Source organism: Cervus elaphus, chromosome 2 (genome assembly GCF_910594005.1).
Source record: "Cervus elaphus chromosome 2, mCerEla1.1, whole genome shotgun sequence".
NCBI classification, from domain to species: Eukaryota; Metazoa; Chordata; class Mammalia; order Artiodactyla; family Cervidae; genus Cervus; species Cervus elaphus.
Genome location: NC_057816.1, coordinates 39,699,445 through 39,724,335, shown reverse-complemented (window position 1 = coordinate 39,724,335; position 24,891 = coordinate 39,699,445). Strand labels below are relative to the sequence as shown.

The following is a 24,891-nucleotide window of genomic DNA, read 5'->3' as shown; positions in this document are numbered from 1 at the left end:
TTGATTAGCAGTCTTAAATTCCAGGATAACTTTGATTATTCACAAATGTGGTATCGATCAGTTCTGAGCGAGAGTTGCTTCACTGCAGGTGGAAGCTAGAATACAGAGGATAGACAGGCGAGGGCCGAGAGGGTAGACCACCGTTTCGATAAATCCCTGGTTTGTTGTTATTTTTGCAGCTGTTACTATGACATCACTGGAGATCTGGAATTACGCCTGGTCTACCGAACTCTCGCGATACTAGAGCCCAGTGGAGCGCAAAATGCGGTGGGAGGGGCTGGGGCGAGATCGACTGACTTCCGGCCAGGCCGTTGTCTGGGTGGCGCGGTCGAGTCATCGTTGGGCCTCGCCGCTTCCATCTCCCTTCCCTGCCCCCCGCCCCGGCGCGGGGGGTCGACCAGCGAAGCGGGGGCGGGAGGCGACGCGGACCTTCCCCTTTCTTTCGTTCTGGCCTGCTCCCCGGCTACCCGCTCTGGGTCCCTGGGACCCGCGAGGCCCGGTCTAAGGGCCCGGGGCCTACGTGGGCCCGCCGCCGGGCCCCATGAGGCATAGCCTGACTAAACTGCTGGCGGCCTCGGGCAGCGACTCCCCGACGCGTAGTGAGAGCCCGGCGCCCCTCGCGACCTGCTCGCTGCCCTCGGACCTGACCGGGGCGGCGGAGGACGAGGGGACGGCGGCGGCCGGATCGCCCGGCCGCAGACAGCCGCGCGGCGACGAGGGCGAGTCGGAGGCCGGGAGGGGGGGCCGCGGCGGCGTGGCCGCGCGCGCGCCCTCGCCTGAGGAGATGGAGGAGGAGGCGATGGCCAGCGTCCCCGGTGAGGAGACGGAGGACATGGACTTTCTGTCCGGCCTGGAACTGGCGGACCTGCTGGACCCCCGGCAGCCGGACTGGCACCTGGAGCCCGGGCTCAGCTCGCCGGGGCCCCTCTCCTCGTCCGGCGGAGGATCGGACAGCGGTGGCTTGTGGAGAGGCGACGACGACGACGAGGCCGCGGCTGCCGAGATGCAGCGCTTTTCGGACCTGCTGCAGAGGCTGTTAAACGGCATCGGAGCTTGCAGCAGCGGCAGTGACAGTGGCGGCGGCGAAAAGAGGCGGAGAAAGTCCCCAGGAGGCGGCGGCGGCGGCGGCAGCGGCGGCGGCAACGACAGCAACCAGGCGGCGACAAAGAGTCCCCGGAAGGCGGCGGCGGCGGCTGCCCGCCTCAACCGGCTGAAGAAGAAGGAATACGTGATGGGGCTGGAGAGCCGAGTGCGGGGGCTGGCCGCCGAGAATCAGGAGCTGCGGGCCGAGAACCGGGAGCTGGGCAAGCGCGTGCAGGCTCTGCAGGAGGAGAGTCGCTACCTTCGGGCCGTCTTAGCCAACGAGACCGGACTGGCTCGCCTGCTGAGCCGGCTGAGCGGCGTGGGACTGCGGCTGACCACCTCGCTCTTCAGGGACTCGCCCGCCGGGGACCACGACTACGCTCTGCCCGTGGGGAAGCAGCAGCCGGACCCGCTGGAAGACCAGGACGACTCGGCCGGAGGAGTGTGTCTGCATGTGGACAAGGATAAGGTGTCGGTGGAGTTCTGCTCGGCGTGCGCCCGGAAGGCGTCGTCTTCTCTTAAAATGTAGGGTCAAGTAATCCGCTCTTTATCCGCGTTTATCCCCTTTCAACTCCCTTACATCATGTAAAACACCTTAGTGGGACATCGTCACTGGACACATTTCAGAGGAGGAAAAAAAAAAAGTAATATTGAATCTTTAAGTGTTTAGCTAAAAGCATGAATGTGACACTGTAACCAACTCCTAATGATAACATGTGACTATTAAATCTCTCTGACAGTTTCTTTTTTAGGTGATTTCCTTCCTGCCAGGCTCCGTTGTAGGGGTTACAGAACAGTCGTTCCCGCCTCACCACCTGGTAAGGACCCATCTCTTCACGTAACGCTCATGCTCTGCTGCTTAGTCTACTTTAATGGGCAACATCTCAATTTGTGCGTGTGTGTGATTTTTTTTTGTTTGTTTGTTTGTTGTTTTCTTTTTCGGAAGTTGGGAGGGGAATCTAATTTGGGCCCTGTCCACCCTGGAAACAGACTTGTGCTGGTCAATAATGTATTCGAGATGCTTCTTCTGGTTGAAATAGCTGTTAATGTGTCCCCTTGTTCAGACTTGCGTGTACCTAGCTCTTCTGTCCCCAGTGTGGACATGGCCTTGGATGACATCGGTTCCAACTGTACACTGAAAGCTGCTAATAGAGATACAGTTTGGAGACAGTGACACAGGTGAAGTTGAATGGAACTTCCGAGTTGTACAAGGTGCAAATTGGAATTCCAATTTTAGAGCAACTTTTCAGAGGTTGACAATAAGTACTTGGGGCATGCACAAATGTGATAGTTACTTTGCTGGAGATTACAGAAATCTCTTAAATATAAGAATGCCTTTTAGTTTTAATAGATCTAGACATACAGTCTATTCAGATTAATAGATTTTTATATCTCAACATTAGAGAAGTTGGAAATTAACATGCATACCAGACTCCTATGTTAGTTACTTGAAGGAGGAATAAGAATGGTTAATGAAATGTTTCTTTGAGGACCAGCACAGTGATTACCCCATCACTGAATATGAATAAATTGTTGAACACCTTTATTTTTGTTGTATTAAATTTTTAGGTTAAATTTATGTATGATTAGATATTGAAGGTTATGAAATGTGAATGAAAACGTGTAAAGTGAGGCTTCACAAAGAATCTTACTCTACATATTTCAAAGGTATTTGTCCTATTTAAAAATGAGTTTTAAAATTGAGTGATTCTGGCTACTTAATGACAACGATTGACACTTCCAAAGTTGGGACATAGTCTTCCTTTGAAGTACTCTGTCGTCCAGTTGTATATAGATTGAGTCATGATGTCCTTCAATGTAAGGGACATGAAGAAATTCTTTGTGAAACATCACTGTTTGATAAAGTATATACGTATTTAGCATCCTTGTTTTTCTTTGTGCTAAAGTGGATACAGCTGTTGGGGCAGAAGAGACGGGACCAGCTGCTGGCCACATTTCCTGCTTTATTTTAAAAGGTAGTATAAGAAATGAGGAAAAAGAGGTAATTTCAGGGCTTCTGCTTTTATTTTAAAATGTTCATAATTAAAAAGTATTTTCCAGCAGTCCAAAGATGTAAGTTATCTTACACATAAAATGTTTTATTTTGTTGTTATTTGGTTATGAAAATGGAATCTTGTTCTTGCACAACTGTAAATGTTTTGTTGCTAGATAATACACTCTGAGACCTAACTTGGTCTCTGGTTTCCAGTGCATTACAGCATATTTTGTAAAATCATCTACTGCACTTGAGCATGAATATGGATAGTAGCCAAACTCACAACCTGGAGTGATGAACCTGCTTATACCTAAGTGCAGGAGCAAGCCCCTCACAATGCAGCTGCATGGATTTTTAGTGCCTACTGAATAATATATAATATATATAAACCAAAAGTAGTTGGAAAAATTATTTGAAATGACTAATTTGTGCTATCTTTATGGAATATGTTAAATGTAGCTTTTTGAAACAGAAGCCTTGAATTGAAATTTAATTAATACTTGAACATTTTGTATATATATATATCTTTGTATATAATTTTGTGCAGTACCAATGACAAAAATATGGTGTCATAATAAAATCAGGTTTGTTGATCTTTCAGTTATGGGCTCAAAGAATTTATTCATTTCTTAACATGACATTGGAAAACAATGGATGAAAATAGGAAAAATGATTGTTGTTAATGCTGTGGGTCTTAGGTTCTGAAAGCAGTAAGTGCGTTTTTCTAAAAATTATACCATTCCTTTGGAATATTTTCTTCCTAACGTCAATGATTTTCCTGCATTATTTGAAGTTTGGGGGCTGGGGAGAAACAGTCAAAGCTTTCTGAATTGGGATGCTTTGAAATTCCAAGTATAGATTTTTAGAATGTCATTTTATAAATGGCAGTTTTTGGAAATACTTGATTAAGAACTTTTGAAAATGGAGATTAGTATCAACTGTTTTAAAAGCTGCTTTGTTAGGTTCCTTATGTTTTAACTGTCCTTCTTAGTTTCCATTTCATTCTCTTTTTTTTCTAATTTTGGTGACTTATAGTGATTTTGTCATTTTTTTGCATCAACGTCATAGTCTTGTTTTTACATGATATTGCATGTATTTAAGACCTATCTAACAGGGACTTTAAATAAATTTGGTCATATTTATGTGTAAACACATTTTACTGTAAATGTTTGGGTTTCTGAATTTACAACAGATCTGTTTATTTCAGTATGTAGTAAACAATATCTTAAAGTGTCCTATTCACTACTTGTTAATTAAAAAGTTATGATTAATATGAAACTGTTGTCTTACTATTTTTAGAAAATTGTGTTCTGAATGATTAGTAGCTGGATAAAGCAGATTTCTGGAATATAATATGGATTGTTTAGAAGTTTTCAGGTTTGGCTCTATTTACTGTAGTGGATGAAAGCAGTTTAGTATTTGGGGAGTCTTTTTTTCTTTTCCTAATTGTGCCTCTATGGCAAAATGATATAGAAAGAACTGAAGATGTACCTTTTAATAGTTGTCTTCTGATTGTGACAGGAATTCATACATTAATTGAACTAACACATCATATTGACATGCTATTTCTATCATATTGACTTAATGTTTCTGCACTTCCTTGACCAAACCTAATGAAAGAGTCCACGTTTGTTAAAATGTAGTCACACCTCTGATATAATCCAACAAAAAGTGTTCAAAATATTTTAAATATTTGTTCATTTTATAATCACTAAATTAATCTCTCTCTCTTCTCTTTAAACAGCTTAGCAGTGTCTGCAAAAACGAATCTTTTCCTACAACCTGTTAACTGACTGGACTGATGGTAACAAAGTAATTGTGGGAGCCATGTCGGTCAAAAATTTGGCATCTGCTGAAAAAAATGAATGCCATTTTCAAGTTCCCAAATTACTTCTATACTGATTTCACTTTCCAGATTTCACTTTCCAGAAATGGAGATATGAAAAGATTGTCTGGAATCCTTGAAAGACTTAATAGGAATTCATGAGACTAAGTTAATTTTGGAACAAAATTACACATTTTTTGTCTTTCATGGGAGTGATACTCAGTTCTTTGCATACCTTTTAAAAATTGTAACCATTGGAGAAGAGATTGATAGTATTACATCAAGGAATATTAGATTCTTTTCATAATTAAGAGCACATTTTATGGAATTACATTTAGTGCAGTAGGATTACATAAACAGGCCATCAGTGATCACAAGGCCGTATCATGAGTTTGTATTTGTTTCCTGGAACATGAGAGCTAATCTGAAGTACAGACAGACCTTGCTGAGTAGAATATAAAAGTTTATGTAAAGTCTTTAACTTATAAAGAGTAGTCTTTTTAAATAGATGCATTGATTTGTCTGTGTATCTTTGAAAAATTGAATATGATTAAATGTATGGGTAGTTAATTGCAATTCAGGATAATGCCAAGATGTGTGGATTCTGAGGTTTTGGCTTCTTGAGCTTCCTCTGAGGACATATTAAAATTATTTCGAGGTTTCTAATGAATGGTATACTAGTTTCTACTGTTTTATATTAAAATTTCTCTAGTATGAAAGGCTTGTTAGCGTTCTGGATGATGGGAGTGTTTTTTTTTTTTAAACAGAATATGGTTGTTTTACTTATTTGAAACATTTTTCCAGTTCATTACAAGTGTGAAAAAACACTCAAAACTCTGGTGGTTTTATTTCATTTTTGCTGGATTATGTTAATACATTCTTTCACCTGGTCTAGACTGGGTCATTTTATCTTACTAATTTCAGAGGTGTGCAGATGGTAGAAGTGGGAGGGAGTAGGAGATAGGCTCTTATTTCTCTCTCTCCAAAATGATTCGTCATCAGTAATTATTCAGTTTGATTATTGTATGGTGATACACAAGACTGATTAAATTCACTCAGTTTCAGGTTTATTCAGTGTCTGATGCCAGGCAGCAAAGAGCCTTCTCAGTTATACTTAGGTGATTGATGGATGCTCCTACATATTGAACAGTACAGCTGGTTATGTTGTAACCACAATCAGGTAGGCGTCAACACTATTTGGTGACCATAAGTGCTGCTTTGATAGAGTGGATAATTCACTGATAATGAGTGAATGTTTCAAAATACGTAATTACATAGTTCCACATTTGGGAGGTAAACTTTTAAGTTTTTACTAGTCAGTTTTAAGCTAAGTAATCTGATGACTAAAGTTGACTAGGTTTTAAAATATTTTCAGGTGTTTGGTTTTCCCCCCTGGCTAACACAAAGGTTTTGAGACCTTCCCAAACGGTTATGTTTTTATATTTTACTGTGCTGTTTCTCATTCCTGTCTAAGCCAGGAATCAAAAAGGGGATGTCCTCTATTAGATACTTGTAAAGTGTTTGCTTAGCTAGCACAGTATTTTGTACATGTTTGAACTTGAATACCTCAATAATCTGCCAGTTACTCCCTGTTGTCTTATAATAACAGACTGAGCTCAGAGCTCTAACCTAGACAGCAAGCGGTTATTTACATTCAGTTTTAAAGTGCAGAAAAATGAAACTGGAGATTGTTTAAATTTTATTCCAGAAGTAAATTACTTTATCATTAGCAGCAAATCATTTAAGGAAAACTATGTATTTTTAAAAAGGTTAATAGAAAGTTGCCCTTTTCATTGCTTTGGTTACTGATGATAGTGTTTTTATTTCTGTTTTTTAACCTTTCTCCAGTTTTTACATTCAAGATTTCTTAGCCATTTTCCCCACTTTTTAAAAAGAAAGCAGATCACAGTGCTTTATTAAAATTTTTCTAATAATTTTTTATAGTTTCTTTTTTTTGCTGTGCTGCAGCCTTGTGGAATCTTAGATCCTCAACCAGGGATCCAGCCTCAGGACCTCAGTAGTGAAAGCATGGAGTCCTAACCACAGAACTGCCTGAGAATTCCCATTTTTTTGTAGTTTTGTTGACCCAAATTTGTTGAACATCTTTTGCTCAATTTTCAGTTAATCTGATTTAAAAATCTAGCCACTTGGTGTTTGGTAAATTTGTGTAGCTGTTAATATATACAGATGTGAATTTTATTGGTGGTTGAACATCGTTTAGAATGTGCCATTAAGTTCTGTATCTCTCCTTTATAGTTCCTGGACCCTTTTGGCATCTAATCTACCAGTCTGGGGATTACAAATTTTAATACCTTAAGTATAGTATAACATGAGCCTTCTTTTTTAAAGCCAAATAACTACACAGAACAAAGAAAGGTTTAAATAGGTTTTTCGGTTTTTTTTTTTTTTTTTTTTTAATTGTGACAGAACTGACGAAATAAACCATTTTCCTCTCTGAGGCAGTGTTCTTTAGGTCTTAGCTAAAAATGACTGTTTCTTTAAGTTGTAATGTAGATCATAGAACGTTCTTGCTAATTTGCCCCTGACCAAAAATTTTGGTAAAGTTAATTTGTAGCAACAGGTTTAAAATAACAGGTTCTTTGGCCTATGTTATCTGTTATTCCACTAATTGAGAAGATGATTTAAGAAAAATATGGTTAGAGGACAGGTGTAAGAAAGAAAATCATTTTTGGTTGCAGAAACCATTGTAAATTGTTGTATGTTTACAGATGGTGGTATGCTAGGGAGTAAGTACTGCAGGAATGTTTAAGTAAGGAAACAATTTGTATTAAATTATCAATAGTTACATCAGTGGGTTTTGAACTATCTAAGTTCATTACACCATGCTGTTTTTAAGAAGTCTGATTCAGTAATTTGGGTTTCTTATTTTTGAAGTCAGGAATTTTATTGGGGTTTTCTATTGTGATGAGTAGAACCATGCTTTCAATAAAAGTGATAATGCATGTAAAATATATAACTTTGGGTCAGAGCTTTATCTAGATATTTTAGCTTATAAAGGGTTTGTCTTGTTTTTAGCCTTATATATATATTTCTTTCCTAGTTGTAAAAGTAAAGCATATTCATTACAGAAAACTGGGAATATCCAGGAAGGAATCAAGATGAAAAGAAAAATCAGCCATAATTCTATAACCCAGAGACTATCCATAGTAAAATATATTCTTTTGCCTCATAATTAGGATCGTTTCTTATCAAATGTAGTTTGATAGGGAATTTTTTTTAACATAATCTATTTTTATTAGGTTTTTGACTTGGTTTTTATTTAGCCCTGCCACACGGCTTGCTGGTCCCTGGATTAATAAACCTGCACCTTCAGCAGTCAAAGCACTGGTGTTTGTGCATGCTAAGTCACTTTAGTCATGTTCAACTCTGTGACCCCGTGGACTATAGCCCCCAGGCTCCTCTGTCCATGGGATTCTCCAGGCAGGAATGCTGGAGTGTGTCCAGTATTTCTGTGTCCTCCTTCAGGGGATCTTCCTGATCCAGGGATTGAACCCGCAGCTCTTGCATTGCAGGTGGAATCTTTACTGCTGAGCCACCAGGGAATCTCCCCTAACTACTGGGCTGCCAGGGAATTCCCTTGTATTGTATAAATTGGATTTTAAATCTTTGGCTGTACTGCTTTCTTTTCTTTATGGGATGCTGAAAGTCTATCCCACTCAAAGCTGCTTTTTTTAGGTGACAGGCTAAGTGTTTTTATATAATCTTAAATAGCATAAGACTAACATGTATCACTGTATTTGAAAAGGAATATTTAAGATGCTTGTGAATAATATTCTAGGGTGGCACAGTATTTGGTATGACTGACTTGTTTCATAAGCAAGTGTTGATCTAGACCTTCATTGTCCAGTGCCGAGGATATTAGCTAGGTATGGCTAAATAAAATAAAAAATTAAGTTATTCAGGTGCACTAGTCACATTCTGGGTGCTCAGTAGCCACATATGGCTAGTGCTAAAATGTTATCAGTCATATACAGTATAAAAATATTTCCTCATCACAGTTTGTTGGCCAGTGGTGATCTGTCGTTGTTAGTTGTTAAGTCATGTCTGACTCTTTTGCAATCCCGTGGGCTATAGCCCACCATGCTACTCTGTCCATGGAATTTCCCAGGCAGCAGTTCAGGGGCTCGTCATTTCCTCCTCCAGGGGATCTTCCTGACCCAGGGATCAAACCCACATCTCCTGCATTGGCAGGCGGATTCTTTACTGCTGAGCCACCAGGGAAGCTCAATGCTGATTTAGATGCTGTCAAATGGTTTCAAGAATTGAGATGAAAAGTTTTAGGAAGGGAAAACAACATGTCATTTCAAAAATTTAAATAATATATCTTAGGAAGTGAGGAATAGACTGATACTTCAAAAAACAAAACCAGAAATAATAGGAAGAACATGGCTACTCTTTCAGGGCTTGATGTCAGGTGCTTTAACACTGAACTACCAGGGAAGCCTATCATTAGGACAGCTTGAGCTAAGCCTGAATAATCTGGCAAGAATAGTGGAATTGATCACTGAGAGGAATGAGTTTTTGTTGTTTTTAGCTGACCAGGGTTTGAAGTGTGGCATCTTAACCAGCAGACCGCTGGAGAAGTCCCAGGAATGTTTTTAAATATGTTCTAAGAGTCTCTGAATAATACCCATGGAAAACAGTGAATTAAGAAAATAACATTTCTGTACTGTGTTGATACCGCTCCACCCCCTATCCCCATTTTCATTCCTGTTTGGATTCTTTTATGAGGTTTTTAATGAAAACAGCTGTATGGTTTTTTCTTGTGTTAATATAAAGGAGTAGAGCAAGTGAATGTGGGAGAAAGTACTGGGAAAACAAGGAAGTTAGGTTCTTAAGTAAGTGGACAGTGTTGAATACTGTAGATCCCAGAATTGTACCTTATGTACGAGTCTCTGTTTATTCAAAATTAGATATAGGTTATTTTTATAGTTTTATTTTTGTGTACAGATTTGCTTAACAATCACTCAATCTCTAGGCCAGGTTCTGGTAACTGAAGAGCCTTTATAAGTAGTTTATATTGTCTAGACCCAAGGTATGCAGCAAACCCAGTCTGGAGCAAAATGGGAAATAACATCTTTCTAAAGACAGGCTTAGAAATCCTAATCCAGTAATTTAAGATGTTTCCTTTCTCTGGTAGCAGGGCTGAATTATACCTGTAAGAAAACATTGAGACAGTTCACTAGAAAAGATAGTTGTATTAAGTGATAAATTTGTATACAGCATATATTAATTCCAGAAGTCTTAAAACTAGCTTAGGGTAAAGATTAAGGTAATAGCATTCTCTTCAATGTCTGTTAGTCCTAAAAACTGGCCTTTTGTTTTCTTTTGTCCCCCCCCCCCCCATTTCACCTCTGGAAGCTTATAGATTGTTTGGTACAAGAGTTCATCAGAGAATAACTGAGTTATTTTGGCTTATAGCTACACATTTTCTGATGGAATTTTCTTTTAGAAGTAGCACACAAACTCTTAAGAACATTATGCATGTAACGTAGCTTTCACACTAGTCACAGTAGTACTTGCTTGCAGCTTTATATTTCGAACCTGAACCTCACACCCAAGAGATCAGTGTGATAAATTTCCAGAAGTGTTTTCAAATTCCTGGAAAGTATCTGTGATTACTTGGATAAAACAAGTCTCATTAATGCTTTCAAATCAAACAGGTAATATTCCCTAAAAAAAGAGTGTACTTAAGTTTTTCAATAATTATGGAAAATAATCCTACCTAGCTGCTAGGCCACCATTCACAGGGATAGCCAAAAAAACAGGGTACAGGCCACCGAAAACAAGACCAACCAGTCCACCTCGTATTATTGTGCAGGTTTCACAATGCAGATCACCTAGGAAACAAATTAGTTCTGCAAATGGATATTCAAGCAAACACTTAAAGAACTCAAGGTCCACAGATAGGCAATTTTAAAGCAGTAATACAGCAAATGCATTTCTACAAGGCATGTTAAAAGGTATACATATGGATGATTAAAACGAGTAACTGATAAAACCATGTTAGGGAAACTCCCTAATTTGTTTTCCATTTGAATATAATAGTTTGCACTGCCTCTAGTTTTGTGCACTTGTATTAGCAAACCTGGGCTAGTATTTTTGTCTTTAAGAAACTTTTTTAAACCCATGGGAAATCTGTTTTAACAATTTAATTCATCTTACATTTTTATATTATATAGTCTGGTTTTATTTTTATAAAATTATTCATTTTCAAATTAGTACATGGTACTAGAAAGTTAACTTATGTTTTCACTCATTCTGTTCACTTCATTGTTTCCCTGCATATCAAAACTCTTTCCACAATGATCTTGGGGATTCAAACAAAATACTCATCCAATTTAAGCAAATTTGAAGTAGCACTTAAGAGAATTTAAATGGACTGCTTCCTCCCTTACTACCACCTGTGATAATTTTTTGTTTTAAATCATAAATCCTTTCATGATTTAGCTGAACTTGGAGTACTCAGCAAATATTGTGAATTGTCCAAAGGAAATCAAGTCTCCATGTATTTGATAACTACTGTATACACACACATATGGTGCTTTTTGATTTACTACATAGTCTTGTTCCCACAAAATGTTTTTTCCCTTTAAGAAACTATAATGTTAAGGCAGTCAACATTTTTTAAAGTTTCCAAGTATTTCTTACTAAGCACTGTGGGAAAGATAGGTTAGATAAAGGAAAGTACTTAGCATTACTGTGTATCTATTTTACTTGTTTGGTAGACCATGCTAATATGAATTAATTGCTGCTTTACAGAGGCTAGCAAGGTTCAGTCTTATCCATCCGAGTCTGACAGATGTACGCCGTGACTACCTTAAATCATATAGCTACTTTAAGGATTAACATAAGGTGCAAACTGTATACCAAAGTGAACTTACTGGTGATAGTGAAATAGAACTTACCTGTATTCAAAGGTAAACTTACAAAACCTTTATAAGATACATTTGCTGTCAAAAATGGGATCACTGCCATTGGTAAGCCAGCAGCTATACGAGCCTGTGTCACATGCAAGATGCGTCGAAAAAGACTATTTGCTATTAGGCCACAGAGAGCAGCATTAAGTCCAACATATGCTGATCCATTTTCAAGCAGATTCCTGAATGGGTGAGAAAAAACAGTAACTTTGCTCTATTGTGTATGTAAGCTCTCCAAGAAGAATTCTGGCATATGTTACAGAACTTAATCAGGATTTTAGGATCATATTTATTATATCTTAACAGCTCTGTAAAACAAACCTAAAATCATTGTTTTACATAGAGATTTTTATTCTAAAAGGTTCTGAATTTGGCCAACACATTAAGGATGCAGTGGTACAATTTGTTTTGTGATTTTGTAAAGTATGGAAATTCCCCCTGCCCCGGGACCCTTATATAGCAGGGAAGAGCTTCTGAAGAGTCTGACTTAAATGCCTCTCTAGGCTCCTACAACGCCCAGTACTTAAAAAGCGGTACTGTTTTATCATAGATTTACATGTCAGCCTTCCCAACTAGCCTGTAAACAACTTGAAGACTGGCTACAAAGACACAAGTATCTTGGTTTCAACAGCACCTGACACATAGAAGGCATTCAGTAAGGTGGAACTGATGTTTCCTATTAATCTTCCGTGAAGCATTGGAGTCAGGGTTGGGGGGCCGGGGTGGAACAGTACTAACATTTAAGGGATCCTCTATGCTAGGCACTTCATAAGAACTCATTGAAATAAAAGTGATGTTTTGGGATAGTAAATGGTAAAGCTGGTTTTTAAGCATTGGATGTATAAGTTTTAAAGTGCACATTCTATCCATTCTTTAGTTTCAGGGGAAAAAATAACCCTAAAACTGCTGAATATTGAAATACTCCAATTCAGAGTCTTCAGCCTACCGTTTTAACTTTTTTACCACCTGCCTTGCCACCTGTAACACAGGCATTTCAGTCTCTCAGTTTTCTTACTAGTCTTAATTAGCCAGACTAACCATACGATACCCTCTCTAACTACTATGGTTAATGCTCAATCTTAAAACAGTTTTTCTAGGAATTCCTAATCGAGTTTTCTACATTGTGTAAGATTACCTCTCTTACTGGTCATTTTGTAATCATAGTGGTACTTGGCACTTAGTCACTGAGCACCTTACTGCATACAGCACACTTGGCTGTGAAGGTACAAAAATTGCCTACCTCCAGTGTTTTTACAGTTTACTACTGGAGACTGAAAGATACATAAACTTGAAATCTAACAGAAGTGTACTAAAACAGTAATGGCAGTACAAAGGAGGCAGTTTCGAAACTTGGGGTACGTAAGACGGTATTTGTGATGAGGACCTGGAGAACTACGGAACAATAACAAAACATGAATATGAAAAGACCTGTGTATTTTTGTGGGAGCTAAGGGAGTGGGAAACTTAAGCATTTCCTCTAAAATACTGTTATTTTCATGATAACACTGTGAAATACATATCCTCTTCATTTTTAGTCATGGGAACAAATACTAAGGTAAATAACTTGTCCATATACATAATTATTATATACATTATAATATGTTGATATATTATGTTGCTGCTGCTGCTAAGTCGCTTCAGTCGTGTCTGACTCTGTGTGACCCCATAGACGGCAGCCCACCAGGCTCCCCCGTCCCTGGGATTCTCCAGGCAAGAACACAAGTGGGTTGCCATTTCCTTCTCCAGTGTAGGAAAGTGAAAAGTGAAAGTGAAGTCACTCAGTGTGTCTGACTCTTAGCGACCCCATGGACTGCAGCTTACCAGGCTCCTCCATCTATGGGATTTTCCAGGGAAGAGTACTGGAGTGGGTTGCCATTGCCTTCTCCATATTAATGTTAAATATTAAAAATTATGTAAATAAGTCCCTAAATATATCAGGGAGTGTAACTGGAATCTGAATAGCAAAGTTTGCTGTCTCCCTACCAGATTTGAATTTCCTGTGGCTTAAAGTCACGTTGTTTAATTAATAATTCAATAGAAAATTGTTATCTAGCAGCTCCATAGCTGGTCACTGTTCCCAAAAAGTGCCTATACAACTTAGAAATGTGAACTCAGGAGTTTTTTGGAAAGATAAAAAATAACTAGAATCATGAACAAATGAAATATAAGATCAGAAATAATAAGTGGCAATGAAATTTGTTACATTATTTTGTAGATTAGAAAGTGAAGTGTTTGATATTCAAGCTTAATATACTTAAAAACTTTTCAAATAACACATGCCTGGGAAATCCCATGGACAGAGGAGCCTGGGGGGCTACAGTCTATGGGTTTGGAAAGAGTTGGACATGACTTATCAACTAAACAACACCCACCAGGCTCCTCTGTCCATGGGATTCTCCAGGCAATAATACTGGAGTGGGTTGCCATTTCCTTCTCCAGGGGATCTTCCCAACCCAGGGATCAAACCCAGGTCTCCCACATTGCAGGCAGACACTTTAACCTCTGAGCCACCAGGGAAGCCCTCAAACAGAACTAGGATACATAAAATAGAAACAGGAAAAATAGGGAACAAGGGAAAGATACGGAGGTGCTGCCGTCTGCCCTGCTTAGGTGCCAGGGACTGAAAACAGTTTACGTCCAAACTAAAGCTTGCTTTGCAGTTCTAGCTCACTTCCCCATTGCTGCTTCTAATTTTGTGCAAGTCCCAATAGCACATCCTACCTCCTCCTCTTCAAGGCTGTCACATCTACCCTTCTTTGTGTTAGTCTTTGTGGCTTTCCCTTCCTCACTGGCCTGGAAACATGGGTACATAGCTTTTATTTGCTTAAAAAGGTTTTCTGATTACCTCTGAAAAACAGTAACACTGTATGTGTGTGTGGTCGGGGGGGAGGAGAATTGGATAAACAGCTTAAAAAAATCTCACCAAGTTCTTATTACTGCCTTTGGGTTTATAGGTTCTCCCTTGTTTAGCTGGTGTCAGTAAGATTGGAATTTGTGCAAGATAGTAAAATTACACTTCCAAAATGTATTTCAAATCCATCCTTTTTTTCACTTCAAACTGCCACCACCACTCACTGGGATTACTATGCCAATTTTCCTACTGGTGGTCGTCTTTTTCTCTCCTACCTGAAATCTGTTTTCCAGAAAACAACTGGAATGTTCTTTGGAAATGTTAGCTGGGTCATTCCCTGCTCAAAACTCTGTCTCTTTAACCTTATGCCCACTTCCCTTATACTTCAGTAACACTGGTTCCTCAAATACGACAGACTCTGCTGTCCTGTTGATTGTGCATATGCATACGCCATTCCTTCTCTGATTTTCAGTTTGCATGGAGTGTTAGAGTGGCTGCCTCCGAAGAAGAGCTAAGAACATTTTGTAGGGACTGCAGTTCATTCAGTGTTGTCTTCAAAGATCAGCATGTTTCCTATGTAAATTAATAATACCTTAATGATCTTTTAGCTATGATCCCATTTCTCTGAAATTTCTTGTCTAGCTATGTGTGTTACATGGCACTCTCAGACTGGTAAGTATAGTAATGAATTGAGTGTGGTAAGAGTGGTAATGAATTGAGAAAGAAGACAGTTTTAAAATCTAAAATTTTGTTATTTAAATTAGTCCATAAATACATACATTTGTTTCTACTCTAAGCCAAATGGAAAAACTGAGACATTTAATAGAAATGTCCAAAGAAACGAATTTTAGCCTTGACTTCAAGTAAAATAGCTAATCTCTCTGGACCTTGTCTTTCTCATCAATGCAAGAAAAATGTCAAGTTTCTTTCTGATAGTGTATGTTGTTTATAGTCAAACTAAATTGAAATGAATCAATGATGAAAATCCACCTGATAAAATTTTTTTAAGTATAAGAAGGGATCTTACCTTTCTGCTTCTGGGAGTTGGTTAATTTTTCGGGCTATGATATCAATTAAGTTCTCCTTGATGACAGTACCATCTGGTTCATGATTTTTCATCTTGAGCCTTAAATTAAAATATCATTTTTCAATAATGTGTATCTATAGAAAAACAGCAAAAGGGCTTATAAAAGCCCTCTGAAGATCATAAATATTTAGCTTAAAAAAGTTAGCCATAGCTTCATTTCATAATCATCAATTTGACTATGAAACTGATTAGCATAAACACCTCTGCCTCCAAACCCCCACAATTCTATGTGAAACAGAAACCAGAACATGGACAACACATGAAACTTTCAGAAAACACAGAACATTTTTGTGACCCTTAAAAATATTGTAAATTTGCAAAAAGCACTTTCCATAAAATACATAAAGTTAATTTTAAACTAGTATTAACCAGTTAAAATGAACTCATTCATAGATACCATAAAGATAAGCCAGTGGTAGAGAAAATGTTTGCAATACAAAGGAGTCATTGTTGGTACTCAGAATATGTAAAGTACTAGAAATCAGTAAGAAAAAGGCAACCAACTCAATAGAAAAACTGACAAACGGTGTTAACAGGCACTTCTCTTTGCAACCCTATGGCCTGTAGCCCGCCAGGCTCTTCTGTCCAAGGGATTCTCCAGGCAAGAATACTGGAGTGGGTTGCCATTTCCTCCTCCCAGGGATCTTCTGACCAAGGGATTAAACCTGTGTCTCCTATGGTTCCTGCCTCCCAGGCGGATTCTTTACCACTGAGCCACGAGGGAATCCTCCTGAATTTGGAATTGTAACAAAGAGGAAAGCCAAACAGCCAATAAATAGGAAAATGTGCTTAACCACTATAATCAGGGAAATAGAAATTAAATTTCAATTACTGGTAAGAATGTGGGGTAAAGGAAACTCATGCTGGTGGAAGCATAAACTGTATCCAATTTGGGTAAGACCAGGCTTTCCTTGTGGCTCAGCTGGTGAAGAATCCGCCTGTAATGCGAGCGACCTGAGTTGGGTAGCTGGGTTGGGAAGATCCTGTGAAGAAGGGAAAGGCTACCTTACTCCAGTATTCTGGCCTGGAGAATTCCATGGACAGAGGCGCCTGGCAGGCTACAGTCCATGGGGTTGCAAAGAGGCGGACACGACTGAGCAACTTTGACTTTCATGACAACTACTTTGGAAAAGAATTTATTTAGTAGGTAGAAGACACTCGTGATTTCACCTCTGCCCTAGAGCAGAGGTCAGCAAACTTCTCTAAAGGGCCAGATGGTATATACTTTAGGCTTTGTGGGTCACATAATGGTCTTTGTTGCATACTTAGAAAAACTAAACAGTAAAAAAACTTAAAAAATATAAAACTCATTCTGGTTGGCTGCAAAGAAACAAACGATAACCTTTCTCTGGTCCACAGGCAGGTAGTCTGTTGACTTAGGCACTAGCTGGAGTAAGAGAGTGAGGGAATGGGTGAATGATGAATTCACTTTCATGCATTGGAGAAGGAAACGGCAACTCCAGTGTTGTTGCCTGGAGAATCCCAGGGACAGAGGAGCCTGGTGGGCTGCTGTCTACGGGGTCGCACAGAGTCGGACACGACTGAAGCGACTTAGCAGCAGCAGCTTGAAGATTTAGTTCATTCGATTTAGCTCATATTTAAGGGCAGCAGAGTAAAGAAAAGCAAAAGTTCAGAAAAAATGTTCTACATTATTAAGTAATTTTCTTGGTTCACTATTCATTTGCTAGAAAATTATAACACAAATTTTACTGGGTAGCCATTGGGTGCCTTGCGAAATGCTGAGTGCACTGAATTTCATATCATTCTAGTTAGTGCTTCGCTGATGGCTCAGTGGTAAAGAACCCACCTGCTGAGGCAGGAGATGTGGGTTTGACCCCTAGGTGGAGAAGATCCCCCGGAGGAGGAAGTGGCAACCCACTCGGATATTCTTGCCTGAGACTCCCATGAACAGAGGAACCTGGCAGGCTACACAACGTAGCAACTAAACAAAGTTCAAGTTATCCTAAGTACAGTGCAGGCTTGGACATTTATGTCTAGGTTTCCTGGACTCAAACTTTCCGAGGGCCTTGGTTACAATAACATGATAGGATCTCTGACCTACAGGAACGCTGAATAATTTTATGTTGGCGGGGTGGTGGAAAGAGATATAAAAACAAGCAAATTAAGTATATACAAGGTGTATAGTGTATATGTCTGAAATGTTTCCCCCAAAAGTCCTGCCTAATGCTATCACTAGTTTTCTGTTCAATGCTCTGCATACTGCTGAGGTTCCTGCTGTGAGCTGGCCATTTTCTAAAGTGTGGCTATTAAAAGTCACCCTTAATTTGGTCCGCAGTAGGTCACTGTATGTATCCTGGTTATTAATAATATATCCACAGCTAAGGCAATGAATGCCACGTTTAAATGTTACAAACACTTCGAAAGCCTTTTGCATTAGTTATCTAAGATAGCTGCCGAGACAGACAATTAAGAAAGTGAGGCCGATGAAAATTAAATTAGGCCAAGGTCACCCGGTAAATTGGCAGTAAACCTGGGATTAAGTTCGAGCGCAGGTTTCCAACCTCTTCCCCTTCCCCGCCCCCGCCGCCAGAGGTTTAATTTAAATATAAGATCTTTTCTTGTAGGGGGGAAAGTGTCGGGACGGTCGGGCCGATGGAACCGACTCCCCTCTCGTTGTGACTCAGTGCTGGGATCTCATTACCACGCTGCGGCAGAACAGCGCGTCAGGCCGCTGCGCATCCCTCTGTTCCCGCCGGCGCCCCTCTTCCCGAGCGCCGGTACCTTACGCGCGTCTCCGTGCAGCCGCGGCCTCGGCGGGTCTCCTCCGGCCCCGCGAGGGCTCACGCCACGCTCCGCTAGAGTCGCCTGGGCGCGGCCATTTTGGGCGCCACGTGACCGGCCCGAGGCGGGCGCCGGGTCGGAGCCGGCGGCGGATTGGGTTTCCGGGGCCGAGGCTGCGCTCGGCCTTCCCGCAAGTGGGCGGTGCTGCGCCTCCGAGGCCGGAGGTTTGGATAACGCAGAGGGTACCGCTTACAGCCTGTCTCCGCCTCTCAGGATACGGACTGCGGAAATTGTGAGATTTCAGTCTGAAAACTGAGTGACCTGAAACCCGTCCCATTAGTTGAAACTCTTACCTTGGGTACGTTACTTAAAATTTCCTGGCCAATAGTTTACACGTCGTGTACTGATACGAGGGATAGACATATATATAAAATTGCACAGCCCTCGGCATACGAGATAGGTCGTCGGTTAAAACGAAGTCTAAAAGTACCTGAGATTTCTTTGCTCCACCGATTTTCCATTCTTCCTTGGATCTTGAGCTTCTGGTGCAGTTTGGTTGATCCTGCCACCATAATTTGAGCGCCCGAAGAGCAGCAGGAGCTTGTTTTCTCTGTATTGCTTATGAAAGGAGTATTAGGTGAATGAGGCGAAAGAAAAACTAGAGAGCAAAGGAGGCTTGTGGCTCCATCAGTCAGGACAACTGACGAAAGTCTTGGACCAAACCTCTGAAGACCTCTGTTTGCTGTCTCCTCGCATCCTCTTTCCTCACTTACCAAGCAGGAAGGGGGCACTTTCCTCTGTTAAAAAGCAGGAGGGAAAACAGTCTCATTGGTTATTCTGTAAAGCTGTGAGGATCCTGTTAAAGCTCTTGCCGAAGTTGTTGGGAAAATAATTGAGCTTTATCTAAGGAGAAAGTGGTATCTAAGATAGATAAAGGGAGGGGGGTAACTTCATAGGAGACGTGAGCAGACCTCTCCCCAGCCCCTTCGCTGAGAGGGCTTTATCTACTGTCAAACTGTCGCTTGTCAGTGAACCAGAAAATAAAAACAGGCCTTCATATTTGGGGGTGGAAAGTGGGTGTGCATCCAAGCTGGAAAGTTTCCGAGGTAAATGAGAAAGTTTGGGAAAACCAGATTGTGTGTGTGTGTACGCGGTTTCCGAGGTAAATGAGAAAGTTTGGGAAAACCAGATTGTGTGTGTGTGTGTGTGTGTGTGTGTGTGTACGCGGTTTCCGAGGTAAATGAGAAAGTTTGGGAAAACCAGATTTTGTGTGGGGGTGTGTGGGGGTGTGTGTGTGGTACGCGCGCGCGTGCGAACGCGTTTTCCCCCTAACACTCTGTACTCTTATCCAATGTCATTTTCAATGGTTTGAAGCTAATTTGAAGTTAATAAGTGTGCGTGCTGTACAATATCTGAAGCAAGCCATTCCAGAGTAATAAAAGCAATTTTGTACGTTGAGATTTTATTAAAAAACTGTTCTTTCAAGACAGGATGAAATGTCAAATTCATCAGATTTATTGTCTTAAATTGTTCATAGTTTTTCTTTTATTTTTCTCTAAAATCTGTAGTGAGGCCACATTTCTTTATTATTGGTCATTGTGTCTTCTCTTTTTTATGTCTGATCAGTCGGGCTAGTGATTTGTAATTTTTTTAATCTTCTCAACTAGTTTCATATTTAATTGATTTGTTTGTTTTGTTTTTTTCTGTTTTCAATTTGATCGTATTCTGCTCTGTTCTATATTTTTTCCTTTCTTATTCCTACCTGAGATTTAAGTTGGTCCTCTTTTTGTAATTTCTTGAGGAGGAAGCTGAGATCATTGGTGTGAAATCTTTTTCTACTCCATATGTGAGTTTAATGCTATGAATTTCCCTTCAAGTACTGCTTTCATTCCCTGGTGGCTCAGTGGTAAAGAATCTGCCTGCTAATGTAGGAGGCACGGGTTTGATCCTAGGATGGGGAAGATCCCTTGGAGAAGGAAATGGGAACTCCAGTATTCTTGCCTGGGAAATCCCGTGGACAGAGGAACCTGGCAGGTTACAGTCCATGGGGCCCCAAAAGAGTTGGAGACAGCTTAGCGACTAAACAGCAACAACAGATTTTGAAACACTGTTCACTCTTTTAGTTTAATTCCAAATACTTTCTAAATTCTCTCTGCTATTTTCTTTGACCTGTGAGTTTTTTGGAAGTGTGTTATTTCCTAGTAGTTAATTTTTCAAATACCTTTCTGTTATTGATTTCTAATTCTATTTGATCCTTTTAAATTTATTGGTATTTATAGCCCAGATTCTAGTCCATCTATGTAAATGTTTCATATGTGATTAAAAAGAATGTATATGCTGCTGCTGTGCCAAATTTTCAAAAACATCAATACCGTAAGTTGATTGGTAGCGAAGAATTCTTTATTCTTTCTGAATTTCAACCAACTTGTTCTATCAATTATTGAGAGAAGGTTATTGAAATCTCTATTATGGGAATCATTCTGTTTCTCCTTTCATTTCTATCAGGTCTTGCTTCATGTATTTTGAAGCTTCATTATTATATGAATAAACATTTACCTCTGTATCATTATGAAATAACCTTCTTAATAATTGGTAATATGCCTTGCTTTGCACTTTATTTAATATTAACATAGCCACTCCAATAACTTTGCTTTCTTGTTTTTTTGTTCACACCACATGGCATGCAGGTTCTTAGTTCCACGACCAGGGATTGAACCCTGTGCCCCCTCTGCTGGAAGCATGGAATCTAAGCACTGGACCCCCAGGTAGGTCCCTCCAATAACTTTCTTTTGATTCGTGTTAACATGACATAGCTTTTCCCATTGTTTCACTTTTAATCTTCTCTTGGTGTTTTTATGCTTAATGTAGGCTTCTTATAGGTAGCATATAATTGGATATTGTTTTTTAAAAATCGAAATTGACAATTTCTGACTTTTAATGAAGATGTCTAAGCCATTCATATTTAAAGTGATTTTTATATTCTAGGGTCTTAAATCTATCATCTTGCTGTTAATATTTGTTTTCTATTTGTTTCACATGTTCTATATTCCCCTTCTTTTTCTTCTGCCTTTATTTTTTGAACTGAATATTTTTAAATTCTATTTTATTTCTTCATTGGCCTATTAGGTATAATTCTTTTAGCAAATGGTAACAGTTGCTTTAGCATATACTGTCTACCTCTCTGTTGGTTTCCACAGGCTACCAGGAAAGTACCACAAGCTTTGTGGCTTAAAATAACAAATTTATTCACTCACTATTTTGGAGGCTAGAAGTCTGAAATCAGTGTATTGGCCAGGTTAGTTCCTTCTGGAAGTGCTGAAGGACAGTCTGTTCTGTGCTTCCTTTCTAGCTTCTGGTGGTCTCTAGCAATGCTGAGTATCTCTTCACCTGTAGAAGTATTGCTGCAGTCTCTGCTTTTATTTTCATATGGTGGTTCTCCTTGTGTCCTTGTGACTTACCATGGCCTTTCCCTCTGTGTGTGTCTGTGTACCCAAATTTCTTTTATCGTATAAGGACACTGTTGGTTAAGCATTCACCCTAATCCAATATACTTCATTTTAACTTAAATCTGCAGAGATGCTAATTCCAAATAAGGATACATTCACAGGTACTGGGGATTAGGACTTGAAAATGTATTTGGGTGAGGGTCACAATTCAACTCACAACAACATCTTTGACTTGTCACAGTCTATCTTATCTGCCTCCTGAGAAATCTGTATGCACGTCAAGAAGCAACAGTTAGACCCGACATGGAACAATAGGCTGGTTCCAAATTGGGAAAGGTGTACGTCAAGGCTGTATATTGTCACCCTGCTTTTTTAACTTCTATGCAGAGTACACCCATGTGAAATGGCGGGCTGGATGAAGCACAAACTGGAATCAAGATTGCCAGGAGAAATATGAATAACCTCAGATATGCAGATAACACCACCCTTATGGCAGAAAGTGAAGAGGAACTTGCTAAAGAGCCTCTTGATGAAAGTGAAAGAGAGTGAAAAAGTTGACTTAAAACTCAACATTCAAGAAACGAAGATCATGGCATCCAGTTCCATCACTTCATGGCAAATAGATGGGGAAACAATGGAAACTGCGAGAGGCTTTATATTGGGGGGCTCCAAAATCACTGCAGATGGTGACTGCAGCCATGCCATAAATTTAAAAGATGCTTGCTCCTTGGAAGAAAAGCTATGACCAACCTAGACAGCCTATTAAAATATTAAAAAACAAAGACATTACTTTGCTGACAAAGGTCCATCTAGTCAAAGCTATGGTTTTTCCAGTAGTCATGTATGGATGTGAGAGTTGGACTATAAAAAAAGCTGAGCGCTGAAGAATTGATGCTTTTGAACTGTGGTGTTGGAGAAGACTCTTGAGAGTTCCTTGGACTACAAGGAAATCCAACCAGTCCATCCTAAAGGAAATCAGTCCTGAATATTCATTGGAAGGACCAATGCTGAAGCTGAAACTCCAATACGCTGGCCACCTGATGTGAAGAACTGACTTCTTGGAAAAGACCCTGATGCTGGGAAAGATTGAAGGCAGGAGGAGAAGGGACGACAGAGGATGAGATGGTTGGATGGCATCACTGACTCGATGGACGTGAGTTTGAGTAAACTCTAGGAGTTGGTGATGGACAGGGAGGCCTGTGGTGCCAGGGAGGTCAGTGTGGTTGCTAAGAGTCGGACATGACTGAGTGACTGAACCGAACTGATCTTGTAGTGATATTTTACCACGTTACAAGTGAGAATGTTACCATGGTATACTTTCATTTCTTCTCAGTCTTTGTGTTATTGTTGTCATACATTTGCTTCCATACGTGTTATAAACTACATACCACATAACCATTTTTTGATGTCAGTAGTGATTTGTCTGTGAAATAACTTTAATACTAAGAAAATTTATATTTATCCACATATTTTCCATTTTTAGTGTTTTTCTTTTGTTTTTAATAGATTCATTTCCATCTGGTATCATTCTATCCAAAGTATTATCTTAGAAAGCAAATCTTTTGGTGGTGAAATCTTTTGCATTTTGCAAGTCTAAATAGTATTTGGCTCTAGTTTAAAAAATTGTGGTAAAAAACCATATTACTAAATTTACCATGTTAAAAAAAAATTCACCATGTTAACCACCTTAAAGTGTATAGTTTAGTAGTGTTAAGTATGTTCACATTGTTAAGCAATAGATCTCTAGAACTTTTTCATTTTGCAACCCTGAAACTCTGTACCCACTAGATGCTAATTACTCCTCTTCACTCCCCTCAGCCCTTGGTAACCACCTTTCTGCTTTCTGTTTCTATAAGTTTGACTACTTTATATACTTAATGTGAGTGGAATCATACATTATTTGTCCTTCTGTGACTGATGTATTTTATTTAGGACAGTGTTCCTGAGTTTTATCCATTTTATAGCATGTGACAGGATTTCTGTCATTTTTTAAGAGTGAATAATATTACAGTTTGGGGCTTCCCTGATGGCTCAGACAGTAAAGAATCTGCCTGCAATGTTAAAGACCTAGGTTCGATCCCTGGGTTCGGAAGATCCCGTGGAGAAGGAAATGACAACCCACTCCAGTATTCTTTCCTGGGAAATCCCATGGACAGAGGAGCCTGGCAGGCTACAGTCCTTGGGGTCACAAAGAGTCAACACAACTGAATGACTAACACTTTAGCTTCACTTTCAGTATTACAGTTTATGAATATATGTGTGTGTGTGTATGCATATATCACAGTATCTTTTTTAAAATTATTTATTTTGACTGTGTTGGGTCTTCATTGCTGCATGTAGGTTCTTCGCTGAGGTGTGTGGGTTTCCCTAGTTGCTACTCATGGGCTTAGTTGTTGTATGTGGGATCATAGCATCACCGACTCAATGGATGTAATTTGAGCAAACTCTGGGAAACTGTGAAGGACAGGGAAGCCTGGCTTGCTGCAGTCCATGAGGTTGCAAAGAGTTGGACATGACTTAGTGACTGAATGACAACAATATGTCCCTGCACAGAGATCTCCCCTGGACCCCCTACATTGGGAGCACAGAGTACTGGGCCACCAGGGAAGTCACTACACCACAATTTCTTTATCCATTCATCTTTTGATGGATGTTTGGGTTGCTTCACTTGGTTGTTGTGAATAATGTTGTGATGGATATTGGTGTATAAATATCTCCTCAGCATCTTACTCTGAAGTCTGTTGAGCTATATACCTGGAAGTGATGTTGGTAAGAGAGTAAACCTTAAAAGTTCCCATTCCTAGAAAAAAAATTATACATGTACGTGGTGATGGAGGTTACCTAGACTTATTGTGGTAATCATTTTGAAATATATACATGTATTAAATCATTATGTTGTGTACCTGAGACTAATATGATG

General features: G+C 39.8%; 2 protein-coding genes and 1 long non-coding RNA gene across 7 annotated transcripts; 2 read left to right on the top strand and 1 right to left on the bottom strand.

The window, feature by feature from the left end:
• The first annotated feature begins 276 nt into the window (after positions 1–276).
• On the top strand, positions 277–5,731 carry CREBZF (CREB/ATF bZIP transcription factor). 3 transcript variants are annotated; one of them, XM_043919206.1, is made up of 4 exons: positions 277–1,608; positions 1,824–1,901; positions 2,991–3,059; positions 4,824–5,731. In XM_043919206.1, the coding sequence occupies exons 1-2, from the start codon at positions 542–544 to the stop codon at positions 1,837–1,839; spliced, it is 1,083 nt and encodes a 360-aa protein (XP_043775141.1). In that variant the 5' UTR covers positions 277–541; the 3' UTR covers positions 1,840–1,901; positions 2,991–3,059; positions 4,824–5,731. The 3 variants fall into 3 exon arrangements, with proteins under 3 accessions (XP_043775141.1, XP_043775133.1, XP_043775151.1); XM_043919198.1 differs by lacking the exon at positions 4,824–5,731 and having other exon boundaries at positions 2,991–4,357; XM_043919216.1 differs by having other exon boundaries at positions 277–1,901; positions 2,991–5,731.
• A 4,114-nt stretch (positions 5,732–9,845) lies between these two features.
• On the bottom strand, positions 9,846–18,663 carry TMEM126A (transmembrane protein 126A). 3 transcript variants are annotated; one of them, XM_043919250.1, is made up of 5 exons: positions 18,526–18,663; positions 15,724–15,822; positions 11,834–12,027; positions 10,651–10,765; positions 9,846–10,081 (listed from the first exon to the last, which is right to left on the bottom strand). In XM_043919250.1, the coding sequence occupies exons 2-5, from the start codon at positions 15,813–15,815 to the stop codon at positions 9,889–9,891; spliced, it is 594 nt and encodes a 197-aa protein (XP_043775185.1). In that variant the 5' UTR covers positions 15,816–15,822; positions 18,526–18,663; the 3' UTR covers positions 9,846–9,888. The 3 variants fall into 3 exon arrangements, with proteins under 3 accessions (XP_043775185.1, XP_043775194.1, XP_043775177.1); XM_043919259.1 differs by having other exon boundaries at positions 18,531–18,650; XM_043919242.1 differs by having other exon boundaries at positions 18,446–18,575.
• A 60-nt stretch (positions 18,664–18,723) lies between these two features.
• On the top strand, positions 18,724–22,417 carry LOC122704497. Its single transcript, XR_006343870.1, has 3 exons — positions 18,724–18,883; positions 21,213–21,290; positions 22,359–22,417. It is a non-coding gene; the product is annotated as an uncharacterized LOC122704497 (long non-coding RNA).
• Positions 22,418–24,891: the final 2,474 nt, after the last annotated feature.

Excerpts from the sequence above, each read along its gene's own strand:
- CREBZF (XM_043919206.1), top strand. The coding sequence starts at position 542 with ATGAGGCATAGCCTGACTAAACTGCTGGCGGCCTCGGGCAGCGACTCC.
- TMEM126A (XM_043919242.1), bottom strand. The coding sequence starts at position 18,483 with ATGCGCAGCGGCCTGACGCGCTGTTCTGCCGCAGCGTG. Across the intron at positions 15,823-18,445 it reads CGCTGTTCTGCCGCAGCGTG|GCTCAAGATGAAAAATCATG; the intron begins GTAATGAGATCC and ends TTTTAATTTAAG. Across the intron at positions 12,028-15,723 it reads CAACTCCCAGAAGCAGAAAG|GAATCTGCTTGAAAATGGAT; the intron begins GTAAGATCCCTT and ends TCACCCATTCAG.